The following is a 20,003-nucleotide window of genomic DNA, read 5'->3' as shown; positions in this document are numbered from 1 at the left end:
CATCATAAGGATTTCTGAAATTTGGTTCAGGGTTTATATAAGTCAGCTATACCATGTGATGCGTTTTCAGATTCATCACTCAACATCAAATCCATATTTGGGCTGGGGTATCATCAGTGAGCAGTAGCTCACAGTTTCACTTGTTTTTGGAGTTCTAACATTATGAATATGAATAGATATTTGTTATATTAAACCACAACCTAACAACAAATCTCAGCAAGTGATGTCTTGTGGGCAACATACAGTCTTTAAGAATAGAAAGATGTCTATTGAGGTCAACATACAGTCTTTAAGAATAGAAAGATGTCTATTCAATCTGTAAATTTAATGTATTATACATTCACTTTGAAAAAGACATCATTTACGAAAATGGTGTTATTCGTATCCGAGGAAAACATCATTAAGTAAATCACACAACTAACAAATGTGCACAGTACAGCCACTAACACAATGACTATCCAGTCAAACAAAGAAATGAGAAATGGATGTTGGTTTTTTAAAGCTAGGTTAAGATATAACTTTTCTTTTGCTTTTTTTCAGTGTAACCAGGATTATTTTAGAGGAAAGTTTGACATAGGAATGTGTCTACATGCTTGTGGAGTGGCTACTGATATGGTGTTGAAACAGTGTTTACAAAACAATGCTTCATTTGTTATCTGCCCTTGTTGCTATGGTGGCATACAAAACACTCATCTAATGACTTATCCAACAAGCAGATATTACAAGGATTCTGGGATAGTGTATAAGGTTAAATATTGGCTTAATAGAATCTTCAGTATGACCTGTTTCCATGACAGTACTAATCTTGTTTCACCCCTCTCATCTCTTGATACTCTTGGAATTCATGTTTACCCGACCAAAGTCTTCTTACAAACATAAAAAAAAACTTCTTTAGATCATGAAAACTGCACAGCTTTTGGTCTCATTTGCTTTGCACACTCACCTTAAAACACGTTCATATAATTGTAAGTTAAAATTTCAATATCCTGACAACCTGACATATACTTTAAGTTTCTTTATATGCAATGAAAACTGCATATTCTCTCAGAAAATAGAAATAAAAATGTCTGCTTGTTTATAATGTATAAAAGTTCATATTTATTTAATGGCAAATGGAATGATTTGAATGGCTTTTTAAACTTTATGTTCCATGACTTACATTGGGTTAAAACACAACTATAGCTAGAATCTTTGCAATGTTATGAATAGAACTTATTTTTTTTCTATTAATTGATGAGCAAGTTGACAAATTATCTGTTTTAAAGATTGTTGCTGTGAACTAATTATTTTTTTAGGGTTTCAATTTTCATGGATAGAGAAAAGAGTGTAATTTCAGTGATACTTGGTTTCATGATTTTTACAAAACTACGGAAATTTTGTTAATCACTTTAAAACCTTGTGGTTATCCTATATCCACTAAATTAGCACCACATGAGTTATAATGTATACACAGTATTTAAATGATTTATCATATTGTTTAATAATTATTATTTATTACAGGATTTTTTAACCTTAGGACATGCAGCAGATCAGACAGAATTTAATCTGGTATTAGAAGAACAAGGTATGCACTCAGTTATTGAAAAAGCACTTGCACCTTATTTACATTTTTTTTTAACTGGTCAGTTAAATTTAAAAGTTTATCAAGTTTTAGAATATTTCTTACGCAAAGCAGCATGAGGTAGATGAGTTAACTGAAGGATACTGTAAATTCAGAAATTATTGGCAGGTTTTTATTAATGCGAATAATGCCACTGGTTGAGTAACACAATAATAAGAATGTTCATTATGGTTGATAAATATCTGTATATAGATTTTTCCGGAAATCACAATTATTAATCTTGCATTTTTGTTTAATGTTGAAAAATCACATAAATAAATGCACACATAAATTTCTGAATTAACAGTACCTGCTTGTTATGCCAAAAGAATCTGTTTTTTTACAGCAGTCTTCTTTATAGAAAGCTGTAGAAAATTGTAATGGAAATTACTAACATGGATATAAACTAGGTTGATGCATATTTTGCCGTAATTAAAAAGATTAAAGTTGAACTTTGATGAATATGAAAAGGATCCAGAATATTTTAGGACTGGGACATACATATTTTCATTAATTCCTTCTTTAAATGGGACTGATTAAATGTTTAACTTGGAATCTAGATATACATGTAATGGGGCAGCCATCTATGTAATAGTTCCTAATGTGTCCCCTTATAGCAAAGCTGTGCCAACACATATAGGGATCACTACTGTCATTTTGCATCTTTATAATTTAAAGAAATAGAACAAATGTAATAATATAAACAAACAGTAGACAGCTCTCTCACAAGCAAAAAACCCATAACTGTAAAATATAAGGGCATCTCACTCTGTTAATTAGAAACTCATTTAAATGGCTGGATAGAATTCAAGGAAACTTGCACAGATTCTTCTACATGAATTTGTTTAGCTGCTATTTAAATTTTGATCTGAATGAATTTTACCAAAACATGAGCTTCCAACATTTCTACTATATAATTTGAAGATAGAAAAAAGACACATAGGACCAGGAAGACTTACACTTTTGAAAAAAAAAATCCGTTTCATTTGTTTTTAAAATTTGCAAATATGACAACGAAACTGATTTCTCATTTTCATCTTGGAAATACTATAGGATAAAGTCATATTTTTTATACGACCGCAAAAATTTTTTTGGGTTCGTATAATGGTATGATGTCATCGTCGTCTGTGTCGTCGTCCGAAGACACATTGGTTTCCGGACAATAACTTTAGTTTTAGTGAATGGATCTCTATGAAATTATTGAAGAAGAGAAGATTCAATACCACAAAAGGAAGGTTGGGATTGATTTTGAGGATGATGTTCTCAACCGTTTAGGAATTAGGGGCCCAACAAGGGGCCCAAAACAAGCATTTTTCTAGTTTCAGGATAATAACTTGTGTATAATATTTCGATTGCTCAGAAATTGTACTACAATGTTTAATACCACAAGTAGAAGGTTGGGATTCATTTTAGGGGTTATGGGGCCAACAGTTTAGGAATTAAGGGCCAAAAAAGGGCCAAAAACAAGCATTTTCTAGTTTCTAGACAATAACTTGTGTGTAAGTGTATGGATATCTCTGAAATTGTACTACAAGGTTCCATACTACAAAGGAAAGGCTGGGATTGAGTTTTGAGGTTATTGCTCCAAGGGGGGTTTCAAAAAGTTGGGGGGGGGGGGTTCCAATTTTTTTAAGGGATTCATATTTTTTTTTCAAATTTTTGAAAAGTTTCAAGAAGAAATCTTCAGTTGCACAGTATTGCGCAATGGATTTATAAGATCTTTGACCACATTTATTTTGTATCAGAAACCTATATTATGTCAAAAATTTGATCACAATCCAAATTCAGACAGTATCAAGCTTGAATATTGTGTCCAAATTTGACCCAACTGTTCAGGGTTCGACCTCTGCGGTCCTATCAGGCTGCACTCAGCGAAGCATTTTATTGCTAGTTGCTATTCCTCTTACAGTTTAAGAACCCAGATCCTTGAAACTTCACAGAAATGTTGCACACATATTGAAGATGTGCACCTGCTATTTAGAATTCACCCCTACCCCCATTGTCCCATGATTTTTGGAAAGTTTGCTTTAGCTTGCTATAGCAAAAACTTTCCTAAGGCATCGGCCTCAAACCGGAAGTGACAGGCTATCTTACTTTAGGATGTGTGTTCTACTCCTAGATAATGTAGTAGTGGTGTTTGACAACTAATTCTAGGAAGATGCGTTTGAAATTTTGAGTAACTTCTATTTTGATTAGCTTACAGTTTGAATTAAAATGTACCGAATGTTCATCGATAATTCAAATAATTCAACTTCATTTTGAAAATGGCTATCACAAACACTACTTTGCGGATCTGCGCTGCGGAAAGTAAAATCAATACAAATCTACACGAGACAGCAGTTTCTACATTATGCTTTTATTGGTATTCCCCAGACATGCGTGCATATCAACGGGAGTACTATAATCTAGGTTTCAGGGGTTTCCTCCCGTCCTCCGGTTGAAGAGAAAATAAATACCGTGTTTAAAATATTTCACAAATGAACATTTTTCGACGCTTACTACGATTTTTACAATGTTTATTAAAGACGTAAAAACCCGAGTGTATCGAAAGTATCTCGGTATCTCATCTCGGCCCACAACAAACTCGGACTATAATAAACACGGCCTATTACATAATCAGCATCAGAAAACCGAACTATAACAAAATTCGTAATTATACTACTTGCTATTGTTTTGCTCAGCTCTTATTATTTTCTTCTTGAGGTCTATTTAGGGGTATTTTGAGGGCCAACAGAAGGGAGGGATTAACTATAGAACCCTATGGAATTTTTTTTTTTATTTTCAAATGACTATAACTTGAAAACAGTAAGTGATAGACACACACGGTTTTCAATAATAATCACAGGATCATAAAACAAATCAAATGAAATATAGCGGGAGTCCCTCTGGATCAGCCCCACCCCCTCCTGTTTGAGAACTTGTAAACGGTTGAGATCCCCACCCCTAAACCATATATATTTTTGTATGGGACAATAAAACAAGTCAAATGAAATATAGGGGGAGTCCCTGGGTGTCACCATGACCCCATCCTGTTTTGAGAACTTGTAAACAGTCAATATCCCCACCCCAAAACCATATATATTCTTGTATTCTTGTACGGGACAATAAAACAAATCAAATGAAATAAAAGGCGAGTCCTCTGGGGTCACTCCCACCCCCTTCCTGTTTAAGAACTTGTAAATAGTGGAGATCCCCACCCATAAACCATATATATTCTTGTATGGGACAAAAAAACAAATCAAATGAAATATAGAGGAAGTCCACAGGGGTCACCCCACCCCCTTTCTTTTAGAAAACTTGTGTAAACGGTCGTGATCCCCACCCCTAAACCATATATATATTCTTGTATGGGACAATAAAACAAGTCGTCGAAATATAGGGGGAGTCCCTGGGTGTCACCCCCACCCCATCCTGTTTTGAGAACTTGTAAACGGTCAAGATCCCCACCCCGAAACCATATATATTCTTGTACAGGACAATAAAACAAATCAAATGAAATAAAAAGCGAGTCCCCTGGGGTCACTCCCACCCCCTACCTGTTTTTAAAAGAACTTGTAAACGGTCGAGATCACCACCCTCAAACCATATATATTCTTGTATGGGACAATAAAATAAATCAAATGAAATATAGAGGAAAACCACAGGGGTCACCCCACCACCCTTCTTTTTGAAAACTTGTAAACGGTGGAGATCCCCACCCCTAAACCATATATATTCTTGTATGGGACAATAAAACAAATCAAATGAAATATAGGGGGAGTCCCTGGGTGTCACCCCCACCCCCATCCTGTTTTGAGAACTTTTAAACAGTCAAGATCCCCACCACGAAACCATATATATTCTTATATGGGACAATAAAACAAATCAAATGAAATAAAAGGTGAATCCCCTGGGGTCACTCCCACCCCCTTCCTGGGAATGACTAATTAGGGAACTTTGTTTGGGAGACTTAGTGACAGCATCATGTTACAATTATTTCTTGTATTAAGTAATTTTTTTTTAAAGTCGGAAAAAAAGTTAAACACCCAATCTACACATTTGCAACCTATTTGAAATATTACACATCTACCGTTGGAAACTTTCCACAGGTGCTATCCAGCACTTTGATTACAAAAGACAGTACCAATTGTGTATAAATATCTTCTTAAGTTTTCAACTCAGATCCCTGAAACTTCACAGAAAGGTTGCACACATACTGCAGTTGTGCACCTTTTCTCATAAAATTGTTTGAGGAATTTTTGTCCACTTTTCCAGACTTTGGGACTTATAGGTTGCATTTCTGTAAATATTGACAATGCAATTTCCCATAGGAACTCCTTTTACGGCTAAAACTGTACCACTTTTACTATGAAGTTTTGAAAAAAATCATAACCTAGAATGGAAATTTCATATGCACTACAATTTTTTTCAAAGGTCAAAATATAGGGCTGTGCGGCATATTTTCAACGTTTATATGCCCCGAACTTCTAAGAGTTTAAACTAACACTAAATTTCTTAACTATCCCTACCTTGGATTAAGGATTACCACAGATTTCTCTATAGACAATATGCATATGTATATTTACTGGTAACATTCCCAAGTTATGTCTCTATGAGATGAAACCTAGAGATCATAACTGGGAACCAGTATGTAAACAAAATTAATTATCTATGAATATTCTATATCTCCCCAAAAGAGGCGTGGTTTGAGAAACAGCTGTATTTACAAAGTGCAACCTATAGTAATACTTCTTTCATCAAAATGGGTGTATTAATATTGATTTAACTATGAAAATGAGACTACAAAAATGCATTCAATTCATAGTTTGTGTATTGTCTATACCCAGTATATCAAGTATATGTATTTTAGGGATTGGAAAATAGGGAGCACTACATGTACAGTTGGTGATTTTACAATAGATTAAATCACACTTTAAAAAAACTCAGCAAAGATACCAGGCTTATAATCTTTTACACCAGATGTCAAAATCGATTTTCAGTCTTAAAAAATTGTGTATAGTTTAAATATGTTGTGTATTTGTGTTACAGATAAATATGGGTGTATTGTTGATATACTACCTATTTGTGTTACAGATAAATATTGTGTATTGTTGATATGCTACCTATTTAATGTTACAGGTAAATATTGTGTATTGTTGATATGCTACCTATTTAATGTTATGGGTAAATATTGTGTATTGTTGATATGCTACCTATTTAATGTTACGGGTCAATATTGTGTATTGTTGATATGCTACATATTTATGTTACAGGTAAATATTGTGCCAACCTTGTGGACACAGACAGAGCAGCGTTAGCTAAAGAACATGGGTACAAAGTGACTCTGTGTTCTCTCAATCCATTAACATGTACACCTAAAAACAATTTGTTAATTGGTATAGCACCTGAACAGAAAAGTGAACCATCCTGACAATAAGTTCAATAAATATTTTATGTATCACTTTCTTGTCATTTATATATATAACTACACAATTATATCCCGCGCTCTAAAAGGGGGGCTTTTATTGTAATTACCTTGTACGTTTGTGTGACAGCTATTCTTGTGACCCTTTTCACAGACACTACTGAACAGAATGACTACATGTTTAGTCAGCAGCTTAGTCAGTAACTGCTAGTAGTCCTTTGTTAATTTATGTATCATTGTCATTTTGCTTAGTTTCTTTTGTTACCTATTCTGACATTAGACTCAGACTTCTTTTTTACTGTGCGTATTGCTATGTGTTTTTTTATTCTACATTGGCTAGAGGTATAGGGGAGGGTTGAGATCTCACAAAACATGTTTAACCCAGCCACATTTTTGCACCTGTCCCAAGTCAGGAGCCTCTGGCCTTTGTTAGTCTTGTATTATTTTTTAATTTTAGTTCCTTTATATGTTTTGGAGTTTAGTGTGACGTCAATTTTCTCTGAACCAGTACACAATTTTATTTAGGGGACAGCTGAGGACCACCTCCGGGTGCAGGATTTTCTCGCTGCGTTGAAGACCCATTGGTGGCCTTCAGCTATTTTCTGCTCCTTGGTCGGGTTGTTGTCTCTTTGATATATTCCCAATTTCCATTCTCAATTTTAACAGTGATAAGTTGTAAAGGGTGAGCACTTTTTGAAGATGTCAGATACATACTTTTTGTTTGCCGGTACTTTGAATTTTTCAATATGTAGAATGAATCATAATTCTCCAATACTTAACAGAATTACTTCATATTATGTCAGTAGTTCAACAATAATGAGTTATAACATGTGTCTACTCTTCAAAGATGTGAAACACATATTTCCTGTTTTCTGATACTTTAAATTACGATTAAGGGTATGCTTAGCTCAACAACGCGTGCATTCTTGTTTTTGTGGCCATACTGTGCTATGAGTATGATTCGTTGTTCATCCATGAATAGTTATCCTAGGCAACATGGTTGCAGCCAGCCTGAACCTATTGTCCAAGTTAAACGATCTTTAAAACTTGTCTTCTTTTAGTATAACAAGAGTGCACAAGCTAAAATATCTCTCCTGCTTTACTGATTATGATTGATTTTATAATAAAAGTCTTTTAGATAAAGGTTTGACTACAAATATCATATAAACTTATCATTATCAAGGATCCATGTAAATCAGGTCAAGGTCAAATGAACCCTGCCACACCAACATGTACACCTTACAATAATTCCATATACCAAAAATAGGCAACCTTTTGCTCATAGAAACAGACCTAACCTTGAAAAAGTAATATTGACCAATGAACCATGAAAATGAGGTCAAGGTCAGATGAAACCTGACAGACTGACATGAACACCTTATAATCATTCAACACACCAAATATAGTTGACCTACTGCTTATAGTATCTGAGAAACAGACCTAATCAAGTAACTTTAACCTAGATCACTGATCCATGAAATGAGGTCATGGTCAGGTGAACCCTGTCTGACAGACATGCAGACCTTGCAAGGATTCCATAGACCAAATATTATTACTCATAATAATTGAGAAATTCATATGACAATAAAATGCTCCGCTGTGCGCAGCTTGATACGACCGCAGAGGTCGAACCCTGAACAGTTTGGGCAAGTATGGACACAACATTCAAGCTTGATAAAGCACTGAATTTGGATTGTGATTATATAGTTGACACAGTATAGGTTTCTGACACAGAATGAATGTGGTGTAAGAACTTAAATTTTTTTAATTTACCTATTCAAACCATATCATTATTTGCTTTTATATATAAATCAGAAATAACCAATTTAAAATGGAAAATTTTAAAGAAAAAAAAATCCCCCACCCAATTTTTTTAACCCCCTTATGATTCATCACCCCCAAACTCAATCCCAGCTTTCCCTTTGTGGTATGGTACCTTGCAGTACAATTTCAGAGAGATCCATACACTTGAACACAAGTTATTGTCTGGAAACTAGAAAAATGCTTGTTTTTTTGCCCCTTTTTGGCCCTTAAATTCCCAAACCTTTAAGGCAATTACCCTCAGACTCAAACCCAGCTTTCCGTTTGTGACATGGAACCTTGTAGTACAATTTCATAAAGATCCATACACTTACACACAAGTTATTGTCCTGAAACTAGAAAAATGCTTGTTTTTTGCCCCTTTTTGGCCCCTAATTCCTAAAATTTTGAGGCAATTACCCTCAAAATCAATCCCAGCCTTCCCTTTGTGGTATGGTACCTTGCAGTACAATTTCAGAGAGATCCATACACTTACACACAAGTTATTGTCATGAAACTAGAAAAATGCTTATTTTTGGCCCCTAATTCCTAAAATTTTGAGGCAATTACCCCCAAAATCAATCCCAGCATTCCCTTTGTGATAGGGACTTTGTGGTACAATGTGAGAGAGATCCATACACTAACACACAAGTTATGTCTGGAAGTTACAAAAATGCTTATTTTTGGCCCCTAATTCCTTAACTGTTGGTACCATAACCCCCAAAATCAATCCCAACCTTCCTTTTGTGGTATTGAACCATATGGTGAAAATTCATAGAGATCCATTCACTTAAACTAAAGTTAGAGTGCGAAAACCAATGTGTCTTCGGACATCGACGTCATACCAACATACGACCGCAAAATTTTTTTGCGGTCATATAAAAATGGGGAATGTGTCCATGGGACACAAATGATGCCCGCGCTTGCATATAACATTTTAAAGGGACATAACTTAAGAACTGTAAAAGTGACGCTACCAAAATTTGTACTTGATCTGAGTTTTGTGGTAATAAGCATTGTGTATAAGTTTCATAACATTTAGTTGAGGCAAACTTAAGTTAGAAACGGAAATGAAAAATCAGCAATTTTTCTATTTGTAAAGGGGCATAACTCTAGAACGGTAAAAGTGACACCACAAAAATTCAAACTTGATCTGTGTTTTGTGGTTATTTGCATTGTGCATCAGTTTCATAACATTTGGTTGAGGCAAACTAAAGTTAGAGAACGGAAACGAAAAATTCAGCAATTTTTCCATTTGTCACGGTAAAAGTGACGCCACCAAAATTCTAACTTGATCTTTGTTTTGTGGTAATAAGCATTGTGTATAAGTTTCATAGCATTTGGTTGAGGCAAACTAAAGTTAGAGAAAGGAAACCAATTTGGGACGTACATACGTACGGACAGACGGACAAGGGTAAAACTTAATGCCCCCTCCGATACAGTGGGGGCAAAAAAACCTATACAGTTTTTGCTCATAGGACAGACAGAAACTTATAAAATAATGCATTTAAATACAAGGTATGAAGCATCCAGGTCTTCTACCTTTTGAAACATAAAGCTTAATACAAATAGTTTCTCACTCTGCCTGATTGTTATGTTATCTCTATGTCTTGCATACTGTGACTTTCGTTGAAAGAAAGAAAAAAACCTGTTTTCAATTAGACCTTTACTTATGTACATTGATGTTTTATAATATATGACCGGTTTTCTAATATCCAAGGATTTGTATATACAAATCCTTATAATATCTAAATGCTTTGAGAAATGTGACTGATCTTCCATGTAGTTTAGAGAGATAACAGAAAAGCTGTAGAAGGCCTGTAGTAGATCCATTTGAAAAACAGCTTTTATTGTACAATAATGTAATGTTTGTTTCCTACACAAGTAAAACTTGCCTAATATTCTATCGAAGAGAAACGAATATCTTATCTTTTAAACAAGATTTCCTATGAGTTGGATTACAAGGAACAATTTTCAACATGACAACATCACATATTGGAGGGTACATATTTTTGGGGAGATTCAAGGAGCAATGCAAATTTATTGGCAGTACACAATATGGATACTTTTTTGATCTTATCTAGATAGGCAGACCAAAAATACAGCACTGAAAAAATTAAGCAACAATAATCAATCAAATAATAAAAAAAATGCAATAAAAAACCCATTTTATCAACTAGGAATATGACCGTGACCTTAGGTTATGGTCAGGACAATTATGTACAAAAGCCTCGTGAATCTTTCTAAATTTCAAGTATAGTAACATCTAAAAAGATGGTTTATTTTTTATTTATTTTACTTTCTATACAATTATACTATGAACATTTTGTCAAAAATAAATTAGGATAAAATCTAAGTCCTTCTACACTTTCATCTCGACAAACTCCACCAACTTTTTCTGTCAACAGTAATCTGAAAAATATCACAGAAATAATGAGTTTAACTTGTCTGGAAATATCTACCTTTCACCGACAAAAATAAATTGACAACTTATTGTTTTCAATATTTCTGAACAATTACAAACCATGCAAAAGTCTAATGGGTACCGTAGCTAAGGTTGTGACACACCTTTTACCATTATACCTATGGTGTCAGTTAAAGCCTAAAAAATGAAAAGTTCACCTTAAATTTGACCATGCTCAAACTTGTTTTTGCAATAGCCTGACTAATCCTTGGAAGTTTGATATGGTTTTCCAAATTTTTTGTGATATTCTTATTATTGGAAAAAAAACCCAGCATATTTTTATATATAATGTTACCCTTATCTGTCATTCCATAACAAACAGTTATACAGACTTTTGTTCTAAATGCCTTCACATATTGAGTTGATATTAGTATGTGAGTCTACTATGATGAGTTACAGATGAAAATTACATGTGGTTCCGGTCTGCTGATTTTTGCTGAAATTACGGGCTTTGGACTTTGTTTTTTGAAAATAACAGTTTAAAGACTTTTTTCTAAACTCTTTCACAAATTGAGCTGATTTTTAGTATGTGAGTCTACTATGATGAGTTACAGATTAGGTTTTGTTTTGCTCCATTGACTTTTGCAAAAATTACGGGCTTTGGACTTTGAAAATTTTGTGAAAATAAGTTATATGGACTTTCATTCTCAAATTTCCACTCCTAAAAATGGCTTCAAGCTTTTTTAGCAAAGGGGGCCATTCGGGTCATTCCGACACATCTAGTTTGTATGCATCATTAAATTTAATTAATTAATAAAAAAATATTGTATGTTGTTAATTTGAAATAATAAATACAAAATAATTTTAAAATACACTAATGTTACAACTACTTTCTTCAACTTTTATAAATAACATTATTTTGGTTGGTTGTTGGGAACATTGGGCATTGGGCACTATCATTTCAGCTACAGGTTTATCTTTATATATCTGGTAAATTTTACACAAAAATTACCTTTCCTTTGCCAATATCACAGATATTCCAGCATTTTGAGATAATTCTTCTGAAGTCATTGACTGGTTTTCTTCCACCTAAAAATTCAAAGCAGAAAAAATCTAAAGTTAATCCTTAAGTGAAACACATATGTTCATCGAAACTTCAATTGCTATTAAAAATAAATTTTACCACTACAACAGGGCTCACACTATTTCAGAATCATAGGGAGAAGTGACTTCTCTTTTTTGACCTGAGAGGGAGAAGTGGTGAGATTTGAAAGAGAAGTGCTCGTTCGCTCGCGGGGCTACAATGTTTTGTTTTTACTATAATACAAAGAGCCATATGTATCTTATTTTTTTTTTTATATTGTTCAATTTGTACCTGGCTATACAATTAAAGTAACAGTTCAAATTCAAAGTTGTTTAATTTTATCATATCTAGTTGCACAATCATATTAGTCCTCTTGTCAGAAAAAACAATTAAATATCTGGCAATAATAAAAAAGAATTTTTTTTATATCAAAAAGGAAAAGAAAGTTGTTATATCAATTAAAATTGAATTAAAAACTACTCTGTTATCATGTTTATGAAATTAAGTATTTCTCATCAAAAAGATATTTAAATTTAACAGTTTAATTTAACACAGTTAAGCTTGGACATAATATAATTGTATTAGTGTAATAGTCCCAGAGTTGAGCAACTTTAATTTATAAATTGAAACAATGCATATACATCGAAATATATACATTAATCAAGTAGATCTAACCAAAAGTATGTTAATGCTTGTGGAATGCGTAATTTTTACTTTTGGGATCAATTTTCTTCTGTCAGCTGTGCCATTCATGTGTCCGTAGTCATTATCGCAACAATCCGGATTTCAGTCATATCTGGTCGATTTCTGATGAAATCCTGACTCCGATCCGTAGTTGACCAATAGTTTCCCCAAAAATTAAATGGCAGACGAAGAAAAATTTACAAAAATAAACGATGTTTGACACGCTATTTGGAAGGGAACATGACGTTTTTAATGCAATATAAGGATAACCAATTTACTTCAGGCAAATTTCATCACGTTCTAATGAAGTAACAAGCTTATTTTGCCGAAAGTTAGAATGATTTGATGTACGCTCTCAGTAACAAGTACCGGAAGTGATAAAAAAATTGTCTTTATGAAAATAACATGCAACCAACTTTAAAATCAATGCTTTAACCTCTTTTCTAAAGAAAATTAATTGTTTATGTCTTTGAATTTCTTTACTTTCAAATGAAAAATTGCTGTTTCATCGACTTGGTAAATGTTGAATATTGCCGATAACGAAAGCGACTGAAAGCGAGTATCGTGAACAACATGGCGACTAGATTTCCCTTTTGACGGTCGGGCAAAGCAAAGTGACGGACGGGAAAGCGACTTTGTCGCCCCAGTTGCCTGCTAGCGTGAGCCCAGCTACAAAATAGAAAGTCAATTTTTAGTCCCCAGAATAATACAAAAGTAGTAAACATATAATTGTAATTAAAATAATCTGGAAGAAATGATCCAACTTACAAGGATATTACCAGTACCTAAAAATTATAATTTTGAATACCTGCTATGCAGCTAAGAATTGGTATATTTCAATAGCTAGCTTTGTCAAATTGCTTGCTGCAAAGAAATGTAAAATTCTAGTCTATTTTGGAAACAATGAAAGAGTTTTGATCATTGTTGAAGGCCATACCATGACCAATAAATGCTTAAATCCATGTCATTTGGACTCTGATAGATAGTTGTCTCATTGGCAATCATACCACACATCCTTATTTTGTATTGTGACCAAAGGGAGCTAATTCACAATTTAAAACTACATACCATACTGATCCAATTTTCATTTAACAAAAATAAATATCTTCACTGAATATAATAACCTTTTTAAAAAAGAGACTCCATGATTTTTGTAAGCTAACTAAACTAAATTTGTGTTATTATTTAGTTCATATGCCAACAGTTTATTCCTTACTTACAGTTTTTGTTGTATCTTTAATGATTTGTTCTTCATCATGGGATTGCAGTTGCAACACCATTACTCCACTGTCAAATGTCTTTAATCTGTATCAATGTTAGAAATTTATTTTTTTAGCATTGCTCAAATAAAAAAGAATATGTTTTTTGTTGAGCGAATTGATTAATTTTGTCAATGGTGGGGCATTAGAGAAATATTCCACTGGAATAATCTACACAGATATGTCAGTGGTGGAGGCTGGAAGAAAATGCCTTCAAATACAATCAAACAGTTAGTCTCATGGAAGTTGAGGAAATCCGTCAAAATTTAATCTATGATTTTTCCGAACATGTCTTGAAGTTTAGTACATTAATTATTCTCTAATATGTAGTTGAAAGTAATAAGCTATTAGTTGACTATTCATTAGTTGTATTTAAAAGGAATACTGTGGTTTCATTTATTGATTTTGGTACCAATTTTAGTGGATAGAGAAAAAATTGTATTTTTTCGGATATTTGATTTCATGGTTTTGCAACGTCTGTGATCAAGCCTATAGAAAATTTGTACTTCGTAGAATATTTAAATTTGTGGTTCACATTTACCTCCGAAATCCACATATATTGGTATCTTACGAATAATTATGAATCTACAGTACTTTATATAATCAATGCGTTGAAATAATTTTAATACATATACTTAGGGACGACATCAAAAGATCGATGTGGGATAAAAAACTTAATTCAAATAGTTTGGGGGTGGGGGGTAAAAATCGCTGCAAGTTTTGTTATCCGACATCGATTTTTGGATTGAAAAATACAGATTCAAGTTCGGCCCTTACATATGTTTGGACTTTTAAACCAAATGAAATCCATCAAACCATACCGGAAAGCAAATTTTTGGCCGAAAGTATTGGGGCGAAATTAATCATAGTATCTATGTCGTTCAAACGCTTTATTGATACTGAATTTTGAATGATATGAAACCATATACAGATCAACACAGATTGTTAAGGTCCTCACGGCATGGTGGCATTCAAAAATAAACTGTAAAATTTCCAGTGAAATTGTGTTAATTATTTAATTATTAAAATGAAAACTGAAATATAAATTCAAATAAAAATTTGAAAGTTTTATAGAATTTTGTGAGATTGTAGAAAAATATGACAGTGGTCAACAGACATTGAATAGAAATTACATAGATCATATCCCATTCACTATATTCATTTGGGATTGTGCTTTTCCCTCTCTCCACAGTTGGCACAAATGCACTGCCCTGTCATCATCATACATTTCAATGTACCACTATTTAGTTTAAAGCTATATACGTTATATGAAACAATGAACTGTTTTTTATTCATTTGAGAAAAGAAACAAAAAAAATCAAAACCATAAACCCGATATTTACCCATGCCAATATAGTGGGCAGGTGAAAAATTCAGAATCCATGCTGATTGTAGTGTTTATAAAATTATAATTTAACAGTGCCCTTTTTGATGCATAATAAAAATATACATAACTTTTTTCCAATATTTTCTAAATGTGATGTCCAAGTCAATATACAGAACAAACATGCATTGTTGAGGAAAAACTGGACCCATGATACAAAAAGTATACTCTGAGATCATATGCCCATATATTGGTCAATCAATTTTTCCCAAATTAAGTTAAGAAGGGGGGTGGGGTGGCCAGTGAAAAAACTATGTGAATTAAGTTTTTTATCCTACATTGAACTTTTGATGTCGTCCCTTAGAGTATTTCTTTAATCAATGACAGAGGGACATGCTATTTTGACACAGGGTTTATAAAGCTTCAATTTTATATAATTTTAAAACCTTTATGCAAATAACATTTTGAGATAAAATAAAATGTGGACATAATGTAATTATCTGAAAAAATTACTAACCTTACAGGTAACCTTAAGATCTCCAGCATTTCACAGGCATTTATTAAATCTTCTGGTGATAACAACTAAAATAACATAAGTAGACAATTAAACATTATATAACACGATACAGTGAGAGCTACTGTTCACAAATATACCCACACTCATGCTTTTGAGTGAAAGGAAATATATATGGAAGATTCTTTTTTGTCATATGCATCAATTTTGTAGATTCAAGAGGAAATTGAATACTCATGGATTTTTAAAAATCATCCTTACAAAGCAAGAGGAAATTTGTTTTTTTTGTTGAACATTTCAATTCATGGTTGATCTATACCTACAAAATACACGAAAATGAGTAACCAATGAGTAATAATGATGAATCCACAGTATACACACAATATAGAAGCAAACAGCAGACAGTTGATATTAAGCACATGGTCCAGCTTACAAATATTTAACTTGGTATCAAATATTAAGCAGCTATGCTTCGTAGTTTCTGGGGAAATGTGTAAAAATTTTCTTAAACATGTATATGTATCAAAGAAACGAAAGGACAAACAAGTCCACCAAACACAAAAAAAACCCGAAAAATTGAGCAACATGAACCCCAACAAAAGATCGGGAGGATTTCAATCATTAAAACTATTTTGTATCTACCTCCATGCCTCTTGCTCTGTTTACTCTACAATAAACATCTGTCAGAGTCATTATACCTCCTGATTCCTGTCAAAATAAAAAAAAAATCTCTTTGAAGATGTTTAATAACTGATTTATATTAAGATTTTCCAGATTACTAAATATATAAACTCAAAGCCTTCAGATTATTCTTAGAATTCCTGCAACTATGTATTAATGTATGTCATTTGCAAAAAAAAAACTGTTAAGCAGATGACTGGTTAGAAATTTAGAATAAACTAAATACCAAAAGAAGAGAGGTTATGTTGATACACCTTTTATATACGGATATCAATATTCTATATTCACACTAATTTTTAACTAATTTAAATTATTTTTCCAAAAAACTTAATAGCATATATCTATCATATCCCATATTTGAAAACTAAATCTGCCATATCACAAAAAACATTAAATCAAAGGATATATGATAAGAGCCATTATCTGGCATTAAAAATTGCAGAAATACAAAAACTTTTAACCCTTTAGAAAATATCATGTGATGCCAATGATGTCATAAACATTTAACCTTAACCTGAAGCGGGACAGACGGACGAATGGACAGTCGGACGAAGGAACGAAGGAACGAACAGACTCACAGACCGAAAAACAAAATGCCCCTCTACTATCGTAGGTGGGGCATAAAAATATAAATACTTATATCCTACAAACTCTTTTGACCTTTGAAATATGATATTTGTTAGGTTTATACTTTTTGATTTTTGAATTGGACCAAAAAAAGTGGCCTCGTTATAATAAACTTTCTCCTTTGCTATTTGAAAAAGAATGTTTCCTTTTTGAATATTTGTGAATTACATAATATGCTTTACTTGAGGTCTTTCACAGATTTTTAGCCATGGGTAATATGGATATCAGTGTTGATATAACAGTTTATTGGTATCAAAAATACAGAAACTCTGTATTTATAATATTGGTTCCTTCTTGTAATAATTAAAGAAATATATTTTAAAATAAAGTACTGACCTGGTAATTTATACTAACCTTCAATGGATTCATTAATGCTTTGGACAATTCCTTAGCTAGCTCTGTATTATATTTATCCCCTGTTCCATGGGTTTCCCTGGTAACAGGATTTGGTATTCCCATACTTAGCAGGTAGGATTTAAACTTCACAGTCTAAAGATAGAAATATGAGAGGCACCTAGGTCAAAATACTCATTGATAAACAAGTTGTAAATGGTTTTTCACCCAGAAATGTATTGAACACTGGATAAAATATACTTTTTTTTATAATTATGATTGCCATATTTGAGTTGAGATCAGTAACCAAATATTTTAAAAGTTGACCATAGGTGTAACCGTTTCAAACAATTTGGTAGTAATTAGCCTTCTTCAAGACTTCATTGATTTTTTAAATATATTTTTTTCTTGTTTAAGAAGTGGCACACAAAGCCCCAAAAATTACCAAAATTCTATAATGAGTCGTAAACTTTCAATCTTTGTGAAAAACCTTTAAGTCAATGTCCTAACATTTGAAAGAGAAAATATTTTATGATAAAATCAGTATGATTTAGGGTCTTTTGGCAAAATGTTCATTTTCCGTTTTTATTCAGTTTAAGAATTACAAATGAATCGTGTAAAAGTACATGTACTTATAAACAAGGTTGCTACTTCATCAAGCAGATATTTCTGTTCAGACCCTTTTCTATTTAGCTGTTCAAAAAAAAATTTGTATTTGGCACTAGCTGCCAAAAAATATTTTTGCATTTGGCTTACCAACATTTTGGTCTTGTGCATTCCTTTTAAAGTCTTTTTCAGAAACATATTCTGTATGCACCGAAATCAGTATCACTTATTTTAATACCACTGGATAGGTAGCTTTACTGGTGGACTGACAGTCTAAAAGGGTTCCATACAACCAGTAGCCAGTGCTTCAGTACTGGCATCAATAATATGATACATTGTGATTGTAAATTTTCCAAAATATAAAGGGGCTTAACTCTAGAACAGTAAGTGACTCACTGCCCAAATTCGAACTCTGTCTGCGAGTTTCAGTTCATAGCATTGCGTACGAGTTTCATCAAATTTGAATGAAGAAAACTTAAGTAAGAGTGCGGAAACGAAAATTGAACAATCGGAAGGACGTTCAAGGGTAACGCTTTATGCCCCCGTTGCCTACGTCGGAGGCATAATTATTGTAGGGAAATAGTGGAAATATATTACCAAACTATAAACTTTTTAACTTTTGTCTCCAAAAAAGTTAGGCATATGAATTTGTTAATGAAAATAAACAGATTTCTATGAATCTTCAATATAAAATTGGTGCAGATTTCCTATTTCTTTTTATCCAAGTTCATATATTAAAGAAATTTCATTGAAGATTGCACAAAATAGCAACCTGTATATTACCTCATCCTCAGTTATGTCCCCTTGTTTATCTTTGATCTTTGTTGCTATGGTTTTCGATAATGCCACCATTTCTTTAGCCTGTAAAGAAAATCATTTTTAAAAACAGTTTTATGATGACAGTTCTGAAACATATAAGAAAATGTCAATTTAGTTTATGTGTAGAATTTGACCAGTAGTCTTATATTGTAAGTTATAACTATGCTATTTCAAAAAATCGTTTTGTGTCAAACATCCTCTGCTTTTTCTTTAAAATTCACTATTGAGGATTGTGTTTCTGTCATCACTCTAATTCTGATTGATTGATTGATATTTGGTGTTTAATGCCACTTTCAGCACACTTGGGTATATTATGGCAACCAGTTTTTTATTGGTGGAGGAAGCCCGATTACCCAGAAAGAACCATGACCTTTGGAGAGGTAACTGGAAGTCCTAATCAATTAAGATCCTAACGTAACACACATTGCCGAAGCAGGGTTTGAGCTGACAATCAGTGTTGACAGGCTAGAAATCATTGATGACCAACTACTTAGACAACTCTGCCATCATTCTTACTTTGAGAAGTCTTTTCATATACATGTATCTATAGTTTTTCACAGAAAACAAAGTAATAAGTTTTTTCATATAAAATTATTAAAGTACAAAATGTATTAATAGCGATCAATCAAAGATGGTTCAATGGTAGAAAAAAATTAAAACAACACGTTATAAATTTCATGCAGCCGAAGCGCTTTTCTGGATTTACCTTCATCAGGAACGCTCAAAGCCGAAAATATTTTAGAGCCAAGGATGTATAAGAACCTAAGCAGTTGAAGAGCTATATGACCAAAAAGTACCCAAACAAATAGCCAAATCTGTCTAAGGTCAACTAGTGCTATGAGTTGATACTTTTTTCAAAAAAGT

The 20,003-nt window shown here is 32.9% G+C and overlaps 2 protein-coding genes across 4 annotated transcripts in view; one reads left to right on the top strand and one right to left on the bottom strand.

The window, feature by feature from the left end:
- The window catches only part of LOC127716084 (glutathione S-transferase C-terminal domain-containing protein-like), a 32,938-nt gene extending 25,898 nt beyond the window's left edge, over positions 1-7,040 (top strand). For all 3 annotated transcript variants that reach the window (XM_052222168.1, XM_052222170.1, XM_052222169.1), the window contains exons 12-14: positions 541-747; positions 1,501-1,564; positions 6,853-7,040. In XM_052222168.1, coding sequence (XP_052078128.1) covers positions 541-747; positions 1,501-1,564; positions 6,853-7,010 — 429 coding nt within the window. In that variant the 3' untranslated portion in view covers positions 7,011-7,040. The remainder of the gene's footprint in view (positions 1-540; positions 748-1,500; positions 1,565-6,852) is intronic.
- A 4,037-nt stretch (positions 7,041-11,077) lies between these two features.
- The window catches only part of LOC127716096 (vacuolar protein-sorting-associated protein 36-like), a 20,802-nt gene continuing 11,876 nt past the window's right edge, over positions 11,078-20,003 (bottom strand). The window contains exons 7-13 of the mRNA XM_052222186.1: positions 19,104-19,181; positions 17,736-17,870; positions 16,716-16,781; positions 16,077-16,141; positions 14,197-14,281; positions 12,221-12,297; positions 11,078-11,216 (exon numbers count right to left, since the gene is read on the bottom strand). Of these exons, the coding sequence (XP_052078146.1) occupies positions 11,120-11,216; positions 12,221-12,297; positions 14,197-14,281; positions 16,077-16,141; positions 16,716-16,781; positions 17,736-17,870; positions 19,104-19,181 (603 nt within the window). The 3' untranslated portion in view covers positions 11,078-11,119. The remainder of the gene's footprint in view (positions 11,217-12,220; positions 12,298-14,196; positions 14,282-16,076; positions 16,142-16,715; positions 16,782-17,735; positions 17,871-19,103; positions 19,182-20,003) is intronic.

Source organism: Mytilus californianus, unplaced genomic scaffold (assembly GCF_021869535.1).
Source record: "Mytilus californianus isolate M0D057914Y unplaced genomic scaffold, xbMytCali1.0.p SCAF_9, whole genome shotgun sequence".
Classification (NCBI taxonomy): Eukaryota; Metazoa; Mollusca; class Bivalvia; order Mytilida; family Mytilidae; genus Mytilus; species Mytilus californianus.
Note: the sequence above shows the minus strand (reverse complement) of the source record. Positions and strands in the feature narration are given on the sequence as shown.